The sequence below is a fragment of the Polistes fuscatus genome, unplaced genomic scaffold (assembly GCF_010416935.1).
Source record: "Polistes fuscatus isolate 324 unplaced genomic scaffold, CU_Pfus_HIC Scaffold12, whole genome shotgun sequence".
Classification (NCBI taxonomy): domain Eukaryota; kingdom Metazoa; phylum Arthropoda; class Insecta; order Hymenoptera; family Vespidae; genus Polistes; species Polistes fuscatus.
Genome location: NW_025113020.1, coordinates 1401921 through 1419725, shown reverse-complemented (window position 1 = coordinate 1419725; position 17805 = coordinate 1401921). Strand labels below are relative to the sequence as shown.

The 17805-nt window shown below is 32.4% G+C and overlaps 2 protein-coding genes and 1 non-coding gene across 3 annotated transcripts; 2 read left to right on the top strand and 1 right to left on the bottom strand.

Annotated features, from left to right (window-relative positions):
* Window positions 1-7460: 7460 nt before the first annotated feature.
* LOC122513562 (leucine-rich repeat-containing G-protein coupled receptor 5-like) lies at window positions 7461-10433 on the top strand. The gene is made up of 3 exons (XM_043629968.1): window positions 7461-8086; window positions 8195-8352; window positions 10315-10433. The coding sequence occupies exons 1-3, from the start codon at window positions 7461-7463 to the stop codon at window positions 10431-10433; spliced, it is 903 nt and encodes a 300-aa protein (XP_043485903.1).
* Window positions 10434-10623: 190 nt separating this feature from the next.
* Window positions 10624-11274, top strand: LOC122513561. The gene has a single exon (XM_043629966.1). It carries the CDS (start codon window positions 10624-10626, stop codon window positions 11272-11274), a length of 651 nt encoding a protein of 216 aa, XP_043485901.1.
* Window positions 11275-14380: 3106 nt separating this feature from the next.
* LOC122513630 lies at window positions 14381-14598 on the bottom strand. The gene has a single exon (XR_006302807.1). It is a non-coding gene; the product is annotated as a small nucleolar RNA U3 (small nucleolar RNA).
* Between the last annotated feature and the right edge of the window lie 3207 nt (window positions 14599-17805).

Sequence of the window (17805 nt, the reverse complement as noted above, 5' to 3'; positions counted from 1 at the left end):
AATTGCTATTGTTGCATATGTGGGTGAAAATTAAAAAATTACATCACACTTTTTGTGTGTGTGTATGTGTATGTTATGCAGGAAAAGAAGACAGAAAGGTATTTACAGCACTATCGGATGTTTGCGGATTAAATGCGACAGAGGCATAGTTTCTGATATAGAAATGATCAAAGAATCGTATCGATACGGCTCGGTCCGTTTGTTGGTTTTTTTATTGTCTCTTAAGAATTTTCTATAAGTTTATGGTTTTCGGAATTGTAAAAAGTGTTTGCTTCTTGTATAGCGAAGATGTAATTGTTTGGTCATCGGGTTATCTTTAAGCTATGTCTCACGTCCAGGCGTTCTTGATTCATCTGATATTAAACTGAACAATCATGCTAACTATTTCTATTTTTTTTACGTTACGTTTCGACGTAACAACCACGTTAACGCGTTGACTGCCGTGTAGGTCATCGGTGACCTCAACACTACTTCACAACAGCGCCGAGTAGGTCACCGGTGATCTTAACACGACTAATAATAAAAATACATAATTAGGATAAATATCGATACTTATAAATTTTTAAATAATACCATTGTTTTTATAAATGTTTCAAGAAAATAATGACATACATAACATGCAAAAATAATTTTATAATTACAAAGAAAATACGCGTAACATGTAACGACATTTTTTTTGTACGTAATTGCTTGATAAAATGTAATCTTCATCATCAGAACATTTCACTAAATATATTGCTAACTTCATCTTAAAATCGGGATTTTAAAATTTCTTTTTTTCGAGTTACTTATTTGTATAACATTAATTTACGACACTAATAATCATTAAATGCTTTATTGCCAATTTCCTGTAACATTTTATAGTTTTTCGCAGTGGTGAACTATAAGGAGTCATTTCATCAGACACAAATCAAGATTTCAATTTAGTAGATTTCAATTTATTCTAATCTATTATCATTTTTGGACATTTGCATAAAACACATTTATACAACTTTCAAAATTTTAACAAAATATGCATTCCATAATAAAAAAAGTTAATAAGTTAAAATAAGAAGAAGCGATTTGCTTTGGAAAGGAAATAATGGTTGTCCCATAAGTTCTTTCCGCGTCACGCTATGTATGATTTCGAGCTGGCTATGTTTGTAATCATACAGGCTTATCTTTTGTCCGTTTATAGCATCGATTTCAGTCATCTCACAGCTCTTTCAAAATACGTTTTGTTGGTGACAAAGCCTCTTTTAAAATCTTTTTCTACGCCGTTCAATATGGATAGTCAAAAGAAGCATTTGCGACATGTTATGCTTCATTGCTTTAAAAAAGGTAATAGTGCAAAGGACACTGCAAACGAGATTTGCACCGTTTATGGGAGTGATACTACGACTTTGAACCGTTCGTACTTAGTTTAAGAAATTTAGAGCTGGCAATTTTGATTTGAATGATGAAGACTGCAGCGACCGCCCAGCAACGACAGATACGAACCTTATAAAGAGCATGCTCGCTGAAAAATCGCGATATACGAGGTCTGTTCAAAAAGTATCGCGAAATTTGAATTCCCACGGGTTACGTATATTCGATTTTCAATTTTTTTGTGGCATTATGTTTATACTCATGTCCTTCACTTATGCTGACAAGTTCGGCTACTTTGAATGTTTAGTTAATTTTTGACAGCTATTTTGCTAGGACCAGCTTTTGGCTCGTATTCGATTTTTGCCTATTTTTCGGCTTTTGCACCGTGAAACGCTCCTGCTCACACATCGTTGCTTATCTACGAATTTTTGGCCAAAAACAACACAATAATGATGCCACAGACCCCTTAGTCCCCTTAAAAGTAATCCCCATCAGATATTATACACTTGTGCCAACGTTTTTTCCAATCCTCGAAGCACTTCAAAAAATCATTTTTAGTGATCTTGTTCAGCTCCTTCTTCGATGCCATCTTTATCTCTTCAATCGTAGCGTATCGTCATGCTTTCGTGGGCCTTTTCAGTTTTGGGAACAAGGAAAACTCACAGGGGCCAGATCTGGAGAATACGGTTGCTGCAGCATCATTATTGTGTTGTTTTTGGCCAAAAATTTGCTCACAAGCAACGATGAGTGAGCAGGGGCGTTATCATAGTGCAAAAGCCGAAAAATAGGCAAAAATCGAAGCCGAGCAAGAACACGTCCAAGCAAAATACCTGTCAAAAATTAACTGAACATTTAAAGTGGCCGAACTTGTCAGCATAAGTGAGGGACATGAGTACCAACATAACGCCGCAAAAAAAATTGAAAATCGAATATACGTAACCCGCGAGAATTCAAAATTCGCGATACTTTTTGAACAGACCTCGTCGTGTGCGCGAGATAGTGGAAACAACTAATATTCCCAGGACAACAGTTCATTTAATCAAGACGGGATATGTGAATCGGTATGAAGCTTGGGTTCCACATCAATTGACGGAGACCGACCTTACGAACCGCGTCTCTACGTGCGATTTGCTTCTTCAGCGACTTGAAAAGAAAAAACTAGTGTGTGTACTTATGTACGCACGTAAGAATTTATACTTTTTTTGCATAACAAAACATTTTTTTGCAGCCTATACGCCTTACAACGTTCGTGTTTGTTTGTGATGGATACTTTCTTTTAAATACATTTTTGTAACGATAGTAATATAGTAAAATATAGTAAATATAGTAATATAGTAAATAGGCATTACACTTCTCTGCATTAGTTTTAGAAATCTCGAAAACTGAAACAGAAATTTACATGTATACTGATACTAGTCAAAAAGCTGCAAGAGATTATAGTTTAATAAGAATTATTGTAGAAAATAATTTATAAATAACTGAGATACATTCTCTTTTCAATTTTCTTGATAGAATATTAATGCACATGGTTTCTTCCCAGTGCGAATAAAAAGAAGACGGTGTCTTCCAAAATGCATGTAGATGACGACTCGATAAGTACAAATTTATTCTACTTCAACAGCATTATAAAATAGAAATAAGATCTCAGCTTAGTACTATTTTATTATAACTTTTGTAAAATTATATTTATCAAAAAACAAAATGTTTCTTTGCAATAAAATTTATATCAGTTGGAAAGCATAATAAACCTAAAATAGATTTCTGCATATAGGTGTTTAAAGCAAGTAGTAGAAAGAAATTCTTCTTCTTCGTTTTATTAGGACTTCGTTCTGTTAAAATAAGCTTTTTTTTTTATTGCTATTTGGTGGTTTTACTTGGTGTTTATTGAAGTGCCACGGCGCGAAATACAAATTCTTTACCAAGGGCTAAATAGCCCGAACAATAGGAATTTTGAAAGTTTGTGTTACAAGTAAATATCAATTATTTCAAAATTTACAGTAGGGTCTACTATATATGTTATTTATTATACTTATGTTTCCTTAATTATAATTATCAGATATTATTGCCTCTTCCGACATTTATAAACAACATTTTTTTATATCGGTAAAAGAAAGAGAAAGTCAAAGTAATTCAAGTTATTGTATCACTTTGAATTATCATCGCAGTAATCTTTTTTAGATTTATTATCAGATGTCGATATCGTGTCGATGTTGAAGGATCTGTCAACAACAGAAGCTAAATTGTACGTTATATTTAATTAAAGTAATTCAAGAAAATCTAAATCAGTTTCGTGATTCGTTCATCCGAATTATATAGATAAATACATGTAATTCCATAAGTTACTTATTCATAATTGTGAATTGATATTAAAGATATTTGTAAAAATAAAATATTCATACGAAGACAATACTAATTACGGCGTTATCAGAAATATTAGAATTCTTATTTAAATTAAATTGTTTCTTTTTAGATTAAACGGTAAACTTGAAATTTTCAATAGACACGAAGAAATTAGCATGCTATATGAAATATTTCTAAAATAAATTAAAAGAATTTTTTTTCCACGTGCCGCGATAAAAAATGCATTACTTTTATTTTTTATTTTTGATTGATTATTTATATAAGAGTTGAATAAATATTTATTTTTGTACATCTGAAATTATTTAATTTTTAGGTGAGTGAGAATCAATTAAAAAACATTTTTTTACTTTCAATAGAATGAATTTAACGATATAATAGTGATATATTTCAGAAATTTCACAATATTTTAAATAAGTGTAACATGGAAGTGTGAGAATTGATTAATTTACGGGATGCATATACCACAATAAGATATATAAAATAAAAATAAATAGTGACGTGTGTGTGTGTGCGTGCGTGTGCGTGTGTATTACTTATCCAAAAGTTTAAAAAAACCAAAGATTAAAAGTCATGCAATTTTTGTCATCGATGCAATGAAAAATTATTTTTTTCATTAATTCTAATAAAAGAGTATTTATGAATGCACGTGCATCAGTTATTCTGGAATTTTCGAGCAACGAATAAGGAGATATTTTAATTTATATTAGCCTCATTACCAAATTTATATTTATTGTTTAATAATATAATAACAAATTATCTTCAACTTATATTTTACATAGCTTTCAAAACTTATTCATTTTATCTTTAACATATAACAATTTCTAAAGAAAACCCAAATGTTTTAATTTACTGTTACGTCCTAGACCATTTATTCTTTTTTTTTCTGCTACACTCGATATTTTCTTCGTCGAAGAAATGTAATAAGATGTATCCCAAAAATGGTTATTACTAAAACTAAAGAACCAGATGACAAGCATTTTCCAGACCCGCGCATAATTGTCGCCAACGAGTTTAGAAAAGAATCACATAACCTAAACGTCTTGGAAACCTCGTCCTTACTATAACTCTTAGAACACATAAATTATTAGACAATGGATCAGTTCTTCTACCCATAGGCGCAGACTCTAAAGAAATTCTTGGATCCAAAGTTGTCAGGACTTTATTAGCGGAAGGTACCATCTACTCTTTGGTTATTCTTTAAACCAATGAGTCTTGTAGGCGTCAATGTAACTACCCAATAAGGAGACTAAGTTTCATATCTTGCAAATCGATTCGTTATGCAACGAAGTAACTGGTCAAAGAAGTGGGAGTAAGAATAGGTCTATAAAGAAGATCAGGAACAAAGGCGAGGACACTTATAATTTATTTCTATTAATCCGATATTTCTGTTTTAGTTAGTAAGTCTGTATTCTGTTTTTAATTAATAAGACTATATTCTTTAAAATCAGTGAAACGTCCAACAAGATTGATCGGTAATGTAAAAGAATAAATATAGAGTATACCCGTATTTGAGAGTTAGTAAAATTCAATTAGTACCCACGATTAGAATTATTTTATTATTGTAAACCAGAGACAGAGACCTATCTCATCAGCTGCAGAAAAGGGTAAGCGTCTTAGTTTAATTCTTAATCATCTACCTCCACTGTAATAGAATTCCAATCAAATTCATAGTTTAACTACCCTCTTCCCCTCCAGTTTCTCACAACATAACCTCATCACTCCCCAACTCACTCACAATTCTTTAGGTCATTACCTAGTAAAGGCTTAACTGCTTGATTAAATACAGACTACACTTTTCGTTACGGCACAGGATTTAACAGTATTGATTTTGAAAAAATTGTTGTTTTAATAACAATATATTTAAAAATATTGATTTTTTAAATTGAAATTTTAAGAAAAATTAGCTAAATACAGTAATAGTTCGATTAAATTACCAACCGAATTGAGTAAGAATTTAAAAAATGTTAGTAACCTTAATTTGTTGTAAAATAATTGTAAATTATCGGAATAGTGGTCGGTAAACATATCCTTATCAATTCTTCCAAACGAAAGTTATCTAATCTCGAGATAAAGTTTCTTGATTGATTTAATTCTTTAAGAATCTTTTTCTTATAATCATGAATCATGATTCATGATACGTATCAATGTAATAGATTTAAAATTGATAAAGAAGTACGACTGATAGAATATCTATTTTTAAAGAATAGGAAGATATAAGAACAAATAACTACAAGCACGAAACTTATAAGTAAGAAAAGTAAACTTTTAAGACTGATCAAATATCACTTTCATATTTTAACTACTTGTCTCTCATTTCAATTCGTATAGAACCAACTTATTTCCTAAAACAACATATTTAAGTGTATAATAAAATGTTTTTTTATATGCATTCCTAGAAGTGCGAAATTATTTCTTTTAATATCTCTGGTTTTTACGATTTAACTCTTTGGGGAACGGGGGTATTAAAAGTGTTCCATCTTTTTGATGCGTAAATATACACGGTAGGGTTATTTAAATCCCACCTTATAACACAAAACTTAATTAAATTATTATTATTTTTTTATGTTCCGTGCTTCAAAGGGTTTAGTGAAGTATACAATATAATAATAACAAATATATAATAACTTCCCTTAATATTCAAATACCATGGCTTTTAAAATATGATTGTCTTGTATATCTACCGAGAGTTCAGTTAAAGTTTAGATAACAATTCTTTTCTTCCGATTCTTTTCGCTTATACAAGGTAAGTCAGTTAACGTTGGTATCTTAAATATTTTTGTTTTTTATTTTATTTACAAAAATGAGGGTAACCTTGATATCTTCTAAAAAAATGATATGAAAACAAAAATATTTTTGGTATCATATGAGCCTCATCGAACTATTCAAATTTATTTATTAATAACTGTGAGGTCAATATAGGAGCACTTAATTCAGGATCTTGTTCTATTTTCCTGACAATCTTATTCTGATCATTTAATCATTTTATCAATAAAATGTTTTGTACGTCTGCAGAATACTTTTTATTCTATCTTCGCGGGTATATCGTTTGATGATGTCTAGCTACTGTACTCTAACTTATATTTAATAAATTATCAATTTCCTTTTTTTTTAATGGATCGTACGAAATATTTTTGGTTTTTCATGCTATTTTTGTTAATAACATGTACGACATATGACAGTTTTCGATCCAAATTAATATATGATTCTTCATTGGGTTTTTTAATACGACTATGTTTTTGAAAAAAATATCTAAACTATCTAACTGATTTCTTTGAACGATAAAGGTAGAAAATAAAGTTTCCAAATATTTTTGCGATAAGGAAAGTAAATATTATTTCGTTTTTATTTTGCCATATATATCGATAGTTACGTTAATTGAATAAATAAAACTTATGTTTCTGAAAACTAGAAAGAGTGTATTACTCGGTAAAAATAAGAAAAATCTTTAACTCAACTCAAAGTCGGTATGCAGAAGAATCGTATTTAAAAAATCATGGTGTTAGAATATTAAAGTGAGTCACTGTAAATAGGTTAAGAAATTAGATGAGTAAAAATATAACCATATACGAATTAAATTTGTCTATAATTATCATTTAATATATTACATATCTCTAAAGTTGTATTACTTTTTATCATTATTCTTATATTATCGTCTTTTTTAAACAATATACTGTTCCAAGTTATTAAAAAAAGTGAAAAGTGGAAATTTGATAAATAAAAAATTTCTTTTTATTTTGCAGATCTTATTCATAATGTGGTATTTGAGTACATCTATCATTTTCGCTGCTATCATAAGTATGGAAATCATTCATGGTTTACATGCTATAACGATATCGATTGATTCGAGAAAATTCGAAGAAGATCTTGGTTTTTATTTAGAAGAACCGATGGATAATTGCGACAATCAGGAACACGAGAATGTACAACTTGTTAACATGGGTTTGGAGATAGTGAGAGAAAATTTCATCGACAGTGTCAACGTGAAATCTATTAATCTCGAGAATAATAAAATCGTTGATATCTCCTCGAATGCTTTTAAAGCTGTTCCAAATTTGTCCTGTCTCAATATTCGACGAAATTATGTATCGACTATATTTGACAAATTTTTGAAGTCATTTAACCATACATTATTAACTAAATTAAATTTAGCTCAAACAACACGTAAAAAGACTTATGAGAGTTTAGATGGATTCATTTCAAACGAGAACATTGTAGCATCATCAGAAATTTACCTACCTAATGTCACGCATTTAGATCTAAGTGACAATAACTTAGAAACTTTTCCGACGTATATCAAAACTTCATTTCCTCGCTTGACGCATCTTTATTTATCAGGTAATAATTTGGAATCATTAAATTTTATACCTCCGACAACGCGGTATTTGTATTTGGAAAGAAACCGTCGCTCCATTAACTTAGCGAGTTTTCCTGTTAATATTTATGGGCTATTTTTAAAAGATAATACATTCAATTATTATATGAATAGTTATAAAAACCTAGCAATATTATCTGTTCGTAATTGCACCAATGTTCTTAATTATATGGAGTACCTTAATAAAGGAAATCTCGTTGATTTGGATATGTCATCAAACAACATAAAAGACATTGGAGTCAGATTTTTACAAAATGCGAGATTGTTAAAACGTTTATCTTTAGATCGAAATTCTCTGTCTTCACTATCTTTTTTAACCTATTTAGGTTCTCTCACAAATTTGTCGATAGCTTATAATAAGCTTGTTAATATTACGTCCAATTATTTTGCTAATCTGAAAAATTTGCTGACATTAAATTTGCGGGGTAATCGTATCGAGAATATCGACAAAGATGCTTTCTTTAACTTGAGGATGTTACAAAAACTTGATCTTGCAGAAAATAATCTGACTACGCTTCCTACTACATGGATGAATACCTTGACAGGGTTGCGGTATCTTAATTTGAAATCGAATCTGTTTTTTAGTATCGATAGCATGTCTATATATGCTTATTCGAATTTAAATCACTTATTTTTGGGGAACAACAGCTTCATACAAATTGATATGAATAGTTTAATGAGATTACCCTCAAATGTTATTGTTCATTTATTATCGATAAATAATGCAACATGTGTAACGTAAAAAAATGTGTTTTATTAAATTCAAAATAATCTATTATTATATAAAAGACATAATATTAGTAAATACTTATAATACTCTGTGTTGAATAAAATATCATAAGCAAACGAATAAATTATAGTGTTGACCCTATTACTTTATATTCTTATAAATTTTATTATTTAATTTTGTTATTTAGTTAAAATAATATTAAATTTTATATCTAATGGATAAAAATATAATTAAGTTTAGCTATAATGAGATTCAAAAAAAAAAAACAAATTCCAAAGTATCATTGATATGCATTTGAATACGTAGAATAAGGTTGCTCAAGTTGTACCCCATAAAAAATATAAGCATATAAAATGTGTAATTTTAAATATAAACAGGAAATATTTGTATTATTCGCAACTGATTTTAATATTGATTTTATTTATTTTAATGAAGTTCAAAATATCGACACTGTACGATCGGAATCGATCGTAACCAAAAATCGATAGTAACTAAAAAACGAGATTTATTGCGCGCGCACTAATCGATACAGAGTTACTAGACACTAGCGTCCATACTCCCCACCACTCGACCTTCGAGTGAGTGCATTCTGCAGGGCTCATGACAAAAGACATTTAGTCTATTCCTTCGCTGGACGCATACGAGAATACTTGGTGACAACGAGCGAGAGGAGTATCAGAAGGACAAAGAATTTATCTGTTAAACGAATACATCTTACAGATATTATAACGACGGTGGTGGATCGCAGAAGCGATATTATAACGACGATAGTGAGAGAGAGAGAGGCGCGCGCGGATAATTAAGGTGATATTTATATATTCACCATAACCGAGACATAGAGGCGACAATCAACGGTGAGAGATATAATTTCCATTTCTTTCAACGAGATTACCCATCAGGGTTAATCGTGACGAGAAGCTGATCACGGACATAGTCCGTGATCCATCGTCGTCCATTGTATTTGATACTAACCAGGGTTTTATGCCGTAAGGCTTTTCCCTGACGAGCCAATAAAGCATTGCACTTATTGGCTCAACCAAATGTTTTATTTATTTTAATTCACCTTTTTAACCTCCTCATAATTAGCCTGATCCAATAGCCGGAGGACTCCGTGTTGGAGGAATTTTGGGAAATACATTTTGGTGCCTCCAGTGAGGTGTGAATTCCTGATTCCTGGTTTGAGTGAAGCTGCATATGCGGCATCGTTATTAAGAACCTTTACTTCCTGAACATACACGCTACCAAGTCGAGCTAGTCATCACAAAGGATTCGGAATAAGAGATAAGAAGATTTAATTATTTGTGCGTACGCTTATGCGTATCTACTTTAAGAATTACTAAATATTCTATAAGAAATTATGGCTTCGAAACCTATAGAAGTTCGCAATTTCTAATATAATTCTTATTCTTTTTTCTCATCTTTCCCACCAAACCATTATATTAAAATCGGAAACAACTTATTTGATTCCATTTCAAAATTTAACCAAAGTAACGTATATTAATAGAATTCGAAAAACGCTTTGTCCTTGGACAAAGGGCGATAACAGTTTCAGCGGCTACGCCGCTCAGCAACGGTACATTCCTTCAAAGCATAAGTCTAGGCAACAAAGAATTTGTGACGTAAGCAGGGCCGATACATAAGTGGCCCCACGCTCGGTAAACACTACCACTTCTTTACTAATTCACAGCTCAGGACCGTAACCGCGTGATCGGAAACTCGACACATTATAATACATATTTATATATTGAAATCTTCACATTAAACATAATTTATATTAATCCGTCTTCGAAAAGTAAGATAACGTCGATACAAAATGAAATCGGTAAAACGTCTCAGACGGGAACGAAAGATTTTGAAGGGCCGATTAACTTCTTTAGAAAACTTAGTTGGGGAAGGGAAATCAAAAATTAACGAACTAGTAAATCGCTACGAACGCCTTACTAAATTAATAGAGGAATACGAACGGTCGTATCGAGATTGTGTAGATATCAGTCCTGAAGAGGAGGAAGAATTCAATGATTTAGAGAATCTTTTTAACAGATATCATACTGTCGGATCTATAATTGACGAAAAAAGAACACCCGCGGCTAACATCGCGAATGATAGCAGCATAACTTCAAATCAGACTAGTACGACTGAACGGCAGATTAAATTAAAACGAATCGAGATACCTAGATTCGATGGAAAATTAGAAGAATGGTTGGAATTTAAGAAAGGTTTTTTAACTCTGATAGATGCGCGGACCGACATATCCGATTTAGAAAAACACGCGTATCTTCGAGATGCATTGCATAGCCGTGCACTCGAAGTGATTAAACTATATTCAGTGGACGGGTCGAATAACAATATCGCGTGGGAGACATTATTGGAAAAATATGATAGAAAACGCGTACTTCTGGCAAGACTTCTCGACGCGATTCTAGATTTAAAATATTCCGCGAACAATTCGGCAAGAGGGATTTAGAAACTTATAAGATATACGGAGGCATATCTCAATATGATTGATTCATTTAACGAGCCTCATGCCCTACAAGTGCGCATCATTGAGCGCCTTTTACCTCCTAGCGTTCGGGAAGTATGGGATCGACAACTCAATTCGGACGATTACCCTACCCGTAATGAACTTTACAAATTTTTAAAAGAGATAGACCACCGGTATAGTGCATCAGAGAAGCTACCCATGGATACTAAGGACGAACCCCGCGAAAAACGTAAACATATCCAAACGAACACATTACAATCTCGAAAACAGTAGGACACTTATTTTACGCATTCGGTCCTCATTAATACATGGCTCAACTGCATCCTTTGCGAACGAGTCGAACACCCGTTGTACCGCTGTCCTAAATATAATGACATGACGATAGCCAGCAAATGGGAGGTAATTCGAAATTATAAAATATGTTAAAACTGTTTGCGAAAGCATTAAGGTGCATGCAGATTATCGAATTGTCGAATATGCCATCAACCACATCACACGTCCTTACACCGAACCGATAATGAGAACATACCTTCGACGCGTGACCCCACATCTTCAAAACGGGAAACACTCGCGTCAACATCCCAACAAACCTAGAATCCACATAACTAACTCCTATATTCTCCACGTCGTCACGTTAAATACACCGAATCAACTACTTATAATCGCGACGTACCTCATTAAAAAAGGTGATAGAACTTTGAGACAATAGATATAAACGGAATCTTTCTTAATAGTACATTACTAGTCGAGCACACGATACAGGATGCATTGGTAGAGCATTTACTACGATCTCATAACGTACGGATTCATACATTGAACTCAACTTGGTCACATTCGGTATAGCATCAGTATCTTTTATCACCATCCGGACCATAAAACATCTCGCGAAGGACGAAGGCGCCAATTACCCGTTCAGAGCCGAAATTCTAACTAGAGATTTGTATTTAAATAACTTTATCACGAACATTTAACTTATTCAATCGCGCCGATGTATCTTCGCGAAAGAGTTACGAAACATCATATTCTATCGGAAATCGCAAAGTAGAGTCGGAGAGCGTATTTTTGCAGTTCTTAATTATACGTGACTATTGAAAACTATAACACGGTGCAGAGGATGGATTGACCCTTTGAGTACAGAATACTTTCTCGCGCAGTATGGATCTCGTCTGCGGTTAATAACACATTATATAATATAGAAGACCATCTAGTTGATATTTCGTTGTCTATTCTGCATTGAATGAAACATTTTTGAAGTTATACTTCTTTTGGCGCGTTGGGGAAAATGTAATGGGGAGTGATTTTGTTCCGAGCGTCTGGAAAAACGACACCATGAAGTTTGTTGGTATTTACGACGCGCGGCAAAGCGATTTCAAGTATACAGCATTATAGCCCATGAAGTTTTTCCAGAGTTCCTTAATTCTTCCATAGTTCTGCAAACTTGATATAAGGGTAATTTGACGACGCTGAATCGAATGGTGCTATTTTTTTTGCAGTTTGACTTCAGCGTCATAAAAAAAAACGTAAAAAATAGCCTTATCTTAGAATCTAGGCATTTAATCGAAAAAAGTTTCAAACAAAAGTTGTAGAGAATTGAAAAATACTAAAAAAATGTTCTAAAGGTTTATCTTCGTATTTGCAAAAATAAACAAGAAAGAGTTGTAAAAGTAATTGTAAGAGTGGGGAAGCAAGTCCCGCCTCTCAGTCGGCTTTTACACGCGAGCGGGCTAGTGTGCGTGCGAGCGTCCGTGTGTACTAATGCATAAACGAAGGATCTTCGGCAATCTTTGGGTCTCTCGGTCTTGAATGCAAGTGCGAGTGAGAGAAGAAACCGATATTTTCCTTTTCTATTTGTTTAGGCGATAACGAGTATTTTTTGTCCTGGCCATCGACAGTTGAGCGTTCTATATACGAGTGCGAGTGAGACAAGAAACCGATATTTCTCTTCTTATATTTTTTCTTTCGGTAGCGAGAATTTTTCGTTTTGGCCATCGTGCGTCGAGCGTTTTGTATATCTATATATCGGCGTATAAGCGCGGCATTTTTAAATCGAATCTTGATGCTTATGGCACGCCGTTTTTTTATTTATTGTCAAAAATAATGAACCTTGAGTAAAAAAAAAAAATAATTCATTTTAACAGAAACTATTATTATTTAGTTGAGAGTAAAAATAATGAATTAATTTTGTGTCTCGCCATAAAATTAACTAGAATAATTAATTGATATAAATTCTTTGCCTCACAAAAATTTATTTGTATATCAAATTGAATACGTATTCTCTTTAAGACGAAATTTAAAATTTAAATATTTTTCCTATTAAATTATGTATTTTATAAAATTTTAAATTACTGACTTTATGTCTCGTAAAAATTTATTAGTGTATCAAACTAAATACATATTTGAAAAAGAAGAATTTTATAACCACACATAAAATTAATTCAAGATATATATGAAAGGATATTCTAAAAACGTGGAATTTATTTTTTGTCTATACATAATTTTAATTCATTTTTATTATGTTATAAGAAAATAGTAATGGATTCTGATTCATCTTCGAAGTCTTAAGTATTGTACGAAATAATTTGAGCTATTATCAAGTGGTGCGTTAGCGTAAGTAGTAACGTCTTCGCTTCTCGCGCTGGTTTATTAACATTCGATTCTTCGTGGGGGAACTATTTTTTTTATAAGATTGTTTAAAACTTTTTTCGATTAAATGCCTAGATTCTAAGATAAGGCTATATTTTACCCTTTTTCCCCAAGATGCCGGCTGCTGATTTTATTATAATTAGCACCATTCGATTCAGCGTCGGCAACTTACCCTTAGGTCAAATTTTGAAGCTGTCAGCTAAAAAGTCCGTGTTTGGCCCGCGTTGACTGGCCTAAGAATATAATGAAGTGACGATACCCGTAGTTTCCGAATATCGATACTCTTCCCGTCTTTTATTTTTCCTTATCTCTTAAAGGAATCATAAAAACTCAATGAAAGGAGCTTCCTTCCATTATTCTCATGATCAGCCGATCGCTTGTGTATGTATGCATATGTGTGTACGTATACGCAGTATTGATCTTAATTTTGAATATTTTTTTAATATCTACTCAGAAAGTTCTGCTTCCCGTAGCTCCTTCTACCGAGTAAAAGGAGTGAACGATCATCGGTGACTAGAATCTTGACGTTAAAGCCAAGATTCTAAATCGTCCTCACGCTCAAGGAGGAGAACTACAACTCGTCATCGTAGTTGCATCGACTCAGCTTTACGCTAAGCAGTTTTGAAGATATACTACAGAAATGATCCTGTGAAGTATGATCTTAATTATCAGTGGTGCTCGAATCCTATATGTATACCATAATGTACTATTTTACTTGCGAGAAGCGGCAAATGGTATTTTGCCATCTAGTGTCCAGTCAAAGAACCAAGTGAGTTTCTTAAGTATGTTGTCCTGAGATAGTATGAGTGTACGCGTAGGATTATCAAATTGGTAAACCAATTTACCAAATGTTCACAAATGAACATTCAAATGTTGAAAGTGGACAACTTGTAAAATTCAGAGGTTGTTAATAAAAAAAATAAAAATTATACTATCAATGCGTAGTTTTTCTTGTATTTATAGATTCTTTTTAATCTTTTAACGAATTTCCAAAGTAGTCGCAAAAAATTGTAATTAAATTTATCTATCGTCTAATGCATGCAAAGAAATAAATTTTCATTGATAAATTGATGTAAATATAGAATGAAATTGAAATTGACCTTTAGATGAATAATCATGCGATGATATTTTTCTTTTCTGCCGATATTCACGACCCTTTTTCGGTATTAGTTTTCGTCATACTTGAAAACTGTTTTTATTAGAATGATAAAAATATTTACATAAACGATCCACGTGAACAATACACCAAGCTGGCTGTGACGTCTTTTCCCAAGGCTTCGTAAACGCAGATTCACTCACATGTACTAACACACTTAAAAGCATCATAACACGTGGAACGCTCGGACCAGGCAAGTTTAGGCAGAGTAATATATAGATACTATACTCACTAATACGACGCCTTCTCCCTTATTGGGGCTCGGCAATATGTAAGCGCACACTAGCACAACGCTTATGTAGTAGTAGTTGCAAGAGTGGGGAAGCTACGAAGCATCGTACAAAAAGGAGACTAATTGTAAGATAATAGAAAACACTATATACTGTATTGTATCTCATTCTCTCGCAGGCTAAATCCTATAGATGTATATGTTTGTCTCTTTTTAGTGTCGTTTCCTCATTTTTTTTTATCGAATCCCAAATGTTTAGCGTCGTTTTTTTCTTTTCATAGAGTTTCAAATTACGATTTTAACCATTTGAGTCGCAGGCAGCACGAACGCTCTTTTCGGATTTTATGTCGAGAAAACCCAGCACATTTCGAGCATTGTGGACAATTAACGGCGCGTTACGGATTGCCGAAGTCGAGCGCTCAGATTTACTGACACAAGTATTGTACATCACACAGCTCCTTTTAACCTAAATAGTACAGTTTACAATAGGTAGAATAGTACTATAGTAATGCAATGTTACATTACAAAATACAAATTTTTATTTTATCTTCTCAATAATTTTTATTGAACAAACTTGAGATATTTATTAATTTGTCATTTACTTTTTGCGTTGCTTCGTCTAATCATTTTAAAACACACAATTATTAATAATGGAAAGAATTAATAATTGAAGAATATGTCCGATCACTTTGCAAACTCCAGTAAATGTGACGGAGCGATGGAAAAAATACGAGAGTCAAGTTCCTTTCCTACCACATACAAGAAGTGTTTCTCGACATAAATAAAAATTAAACAAGCGCGGTTGAGCTGCTTGGGATTCTTCGACCGTGTTTTTTTTTTCAATACCATCTGGGACTCAAACGGTTAAAGAAGTTTTCATTTTAAAGAAATTCTGACCTTACCGTCACTGGCGACTGACATTCAACTGTTTTTTCAATAGTAAGTTAACACGGGTGGTCTGACTGGGATTTCTTTAAGAATTTGCGTAGCGCTCAACATGTTAACATCTGTTGAAACTTTGGTGAATTCTTTGAATAGTTGCTACGTCATAACACAAATAAATCATCACAAAATACGTTATCAAAAAGATTTAAAGTTTCAATTCTGGATTTTGTCTGTTTAAATTACTATGTATAATAAATTCAAAAGATATACAAATTTGTTTTTCATCGTTAATTTTTGAAATAAGGGAACATATAAATAATTAATTCTTTTCTTATATTTACAAAAATAAGAATAATTTTTTACATTTTTAAGAAAAATTTTTTAAGTTTACGAAAGCATGAAATCGTCAACAATTACAGATTAGAAACCGTTGACATTTCACGACGCTTAAATTTCAAATAATTTAAAATTTGTTTATAACGTTCGGTCGAATTGATTGCTCGACCAAGGACATATGATCAGTACTTATTGTTAATAAAATATCCTATCCTCCTCTTTATTTAAGCAGATTAATGATACTCTACATATAAATATAGAGTAGATAAACATTTCTCAGAACGTTAGAATATCGGTTAAATTGAAATATTTTTATTTTAGTAAACGCAGATCTTAAAACAATATTCTAACTCATTTACGTCAATTCTTCCCTACAACAATACATAAATATAAATCAAGTATATCTAAATATAAAAATTGTGTGACAGTTATTCCAGAAAAATTACTTCGAAATTAATTACGAAAACAAAAAAGTTTTTATTGGTGAAAGCGTAGCAAAAGACACGGGAAAAGAATTTCAAGTCAATTTTATTGCTAAGAAAGTAGAAAGATTTTGTTTGTTTTTGAAATATAAAGCGCAATGGAAAATTTATCTCCGTACACATCTAAAGCTCTGAAACATATGAACAGATTCAAACCGTTAGTTGACAATATACCCGATTGGCTAAATACATTTGAATATTTAATCGTTTTTTTTGGACTGAAAGAAGAAGTAAAGACTCCTTTCTTTCTAGATATGATACAAAGTCGTGCTTATGAAGACGTTGCACTTAACTGCGGTTCTTCTAACCCCGTGCATCTTCCATACTCAGTGTCACATTACGCCGAACCGAGCAACCCACCGCACGAGATAAAATTATTTATATAGGAATTCTATGGGCATAAAGAATTCTAAAGGTGTTGATAATCTAAAGAAAAACCAAAATAAATAGGTAATATTTTCTAAAAGCTTAGGTTATAGGCGATAGAAATAATTCTAAGATATTCGGTCTCCTCAAAAGAAAGGGTCTCATGCTTGTTCCCCCTTATGTAAACAAATGCAAGTTTGAACGGGTAAAATTCCGATGGCTGTGGAAGATACTCTCTCGCTAAGACGTTACAGGCGTTAAAGGAAAGAAATATCGATGACCAATAGGGAATCTATGATTTAATAAGAAACGCCCTGTAGGATAAAGAGAGTCCTTCCCCTCCCACTATATGCGGGGTATAAAAGACGAACACCAGACCGGAATAAGGAGATATATAGAAAAGAGTTATATAGAGA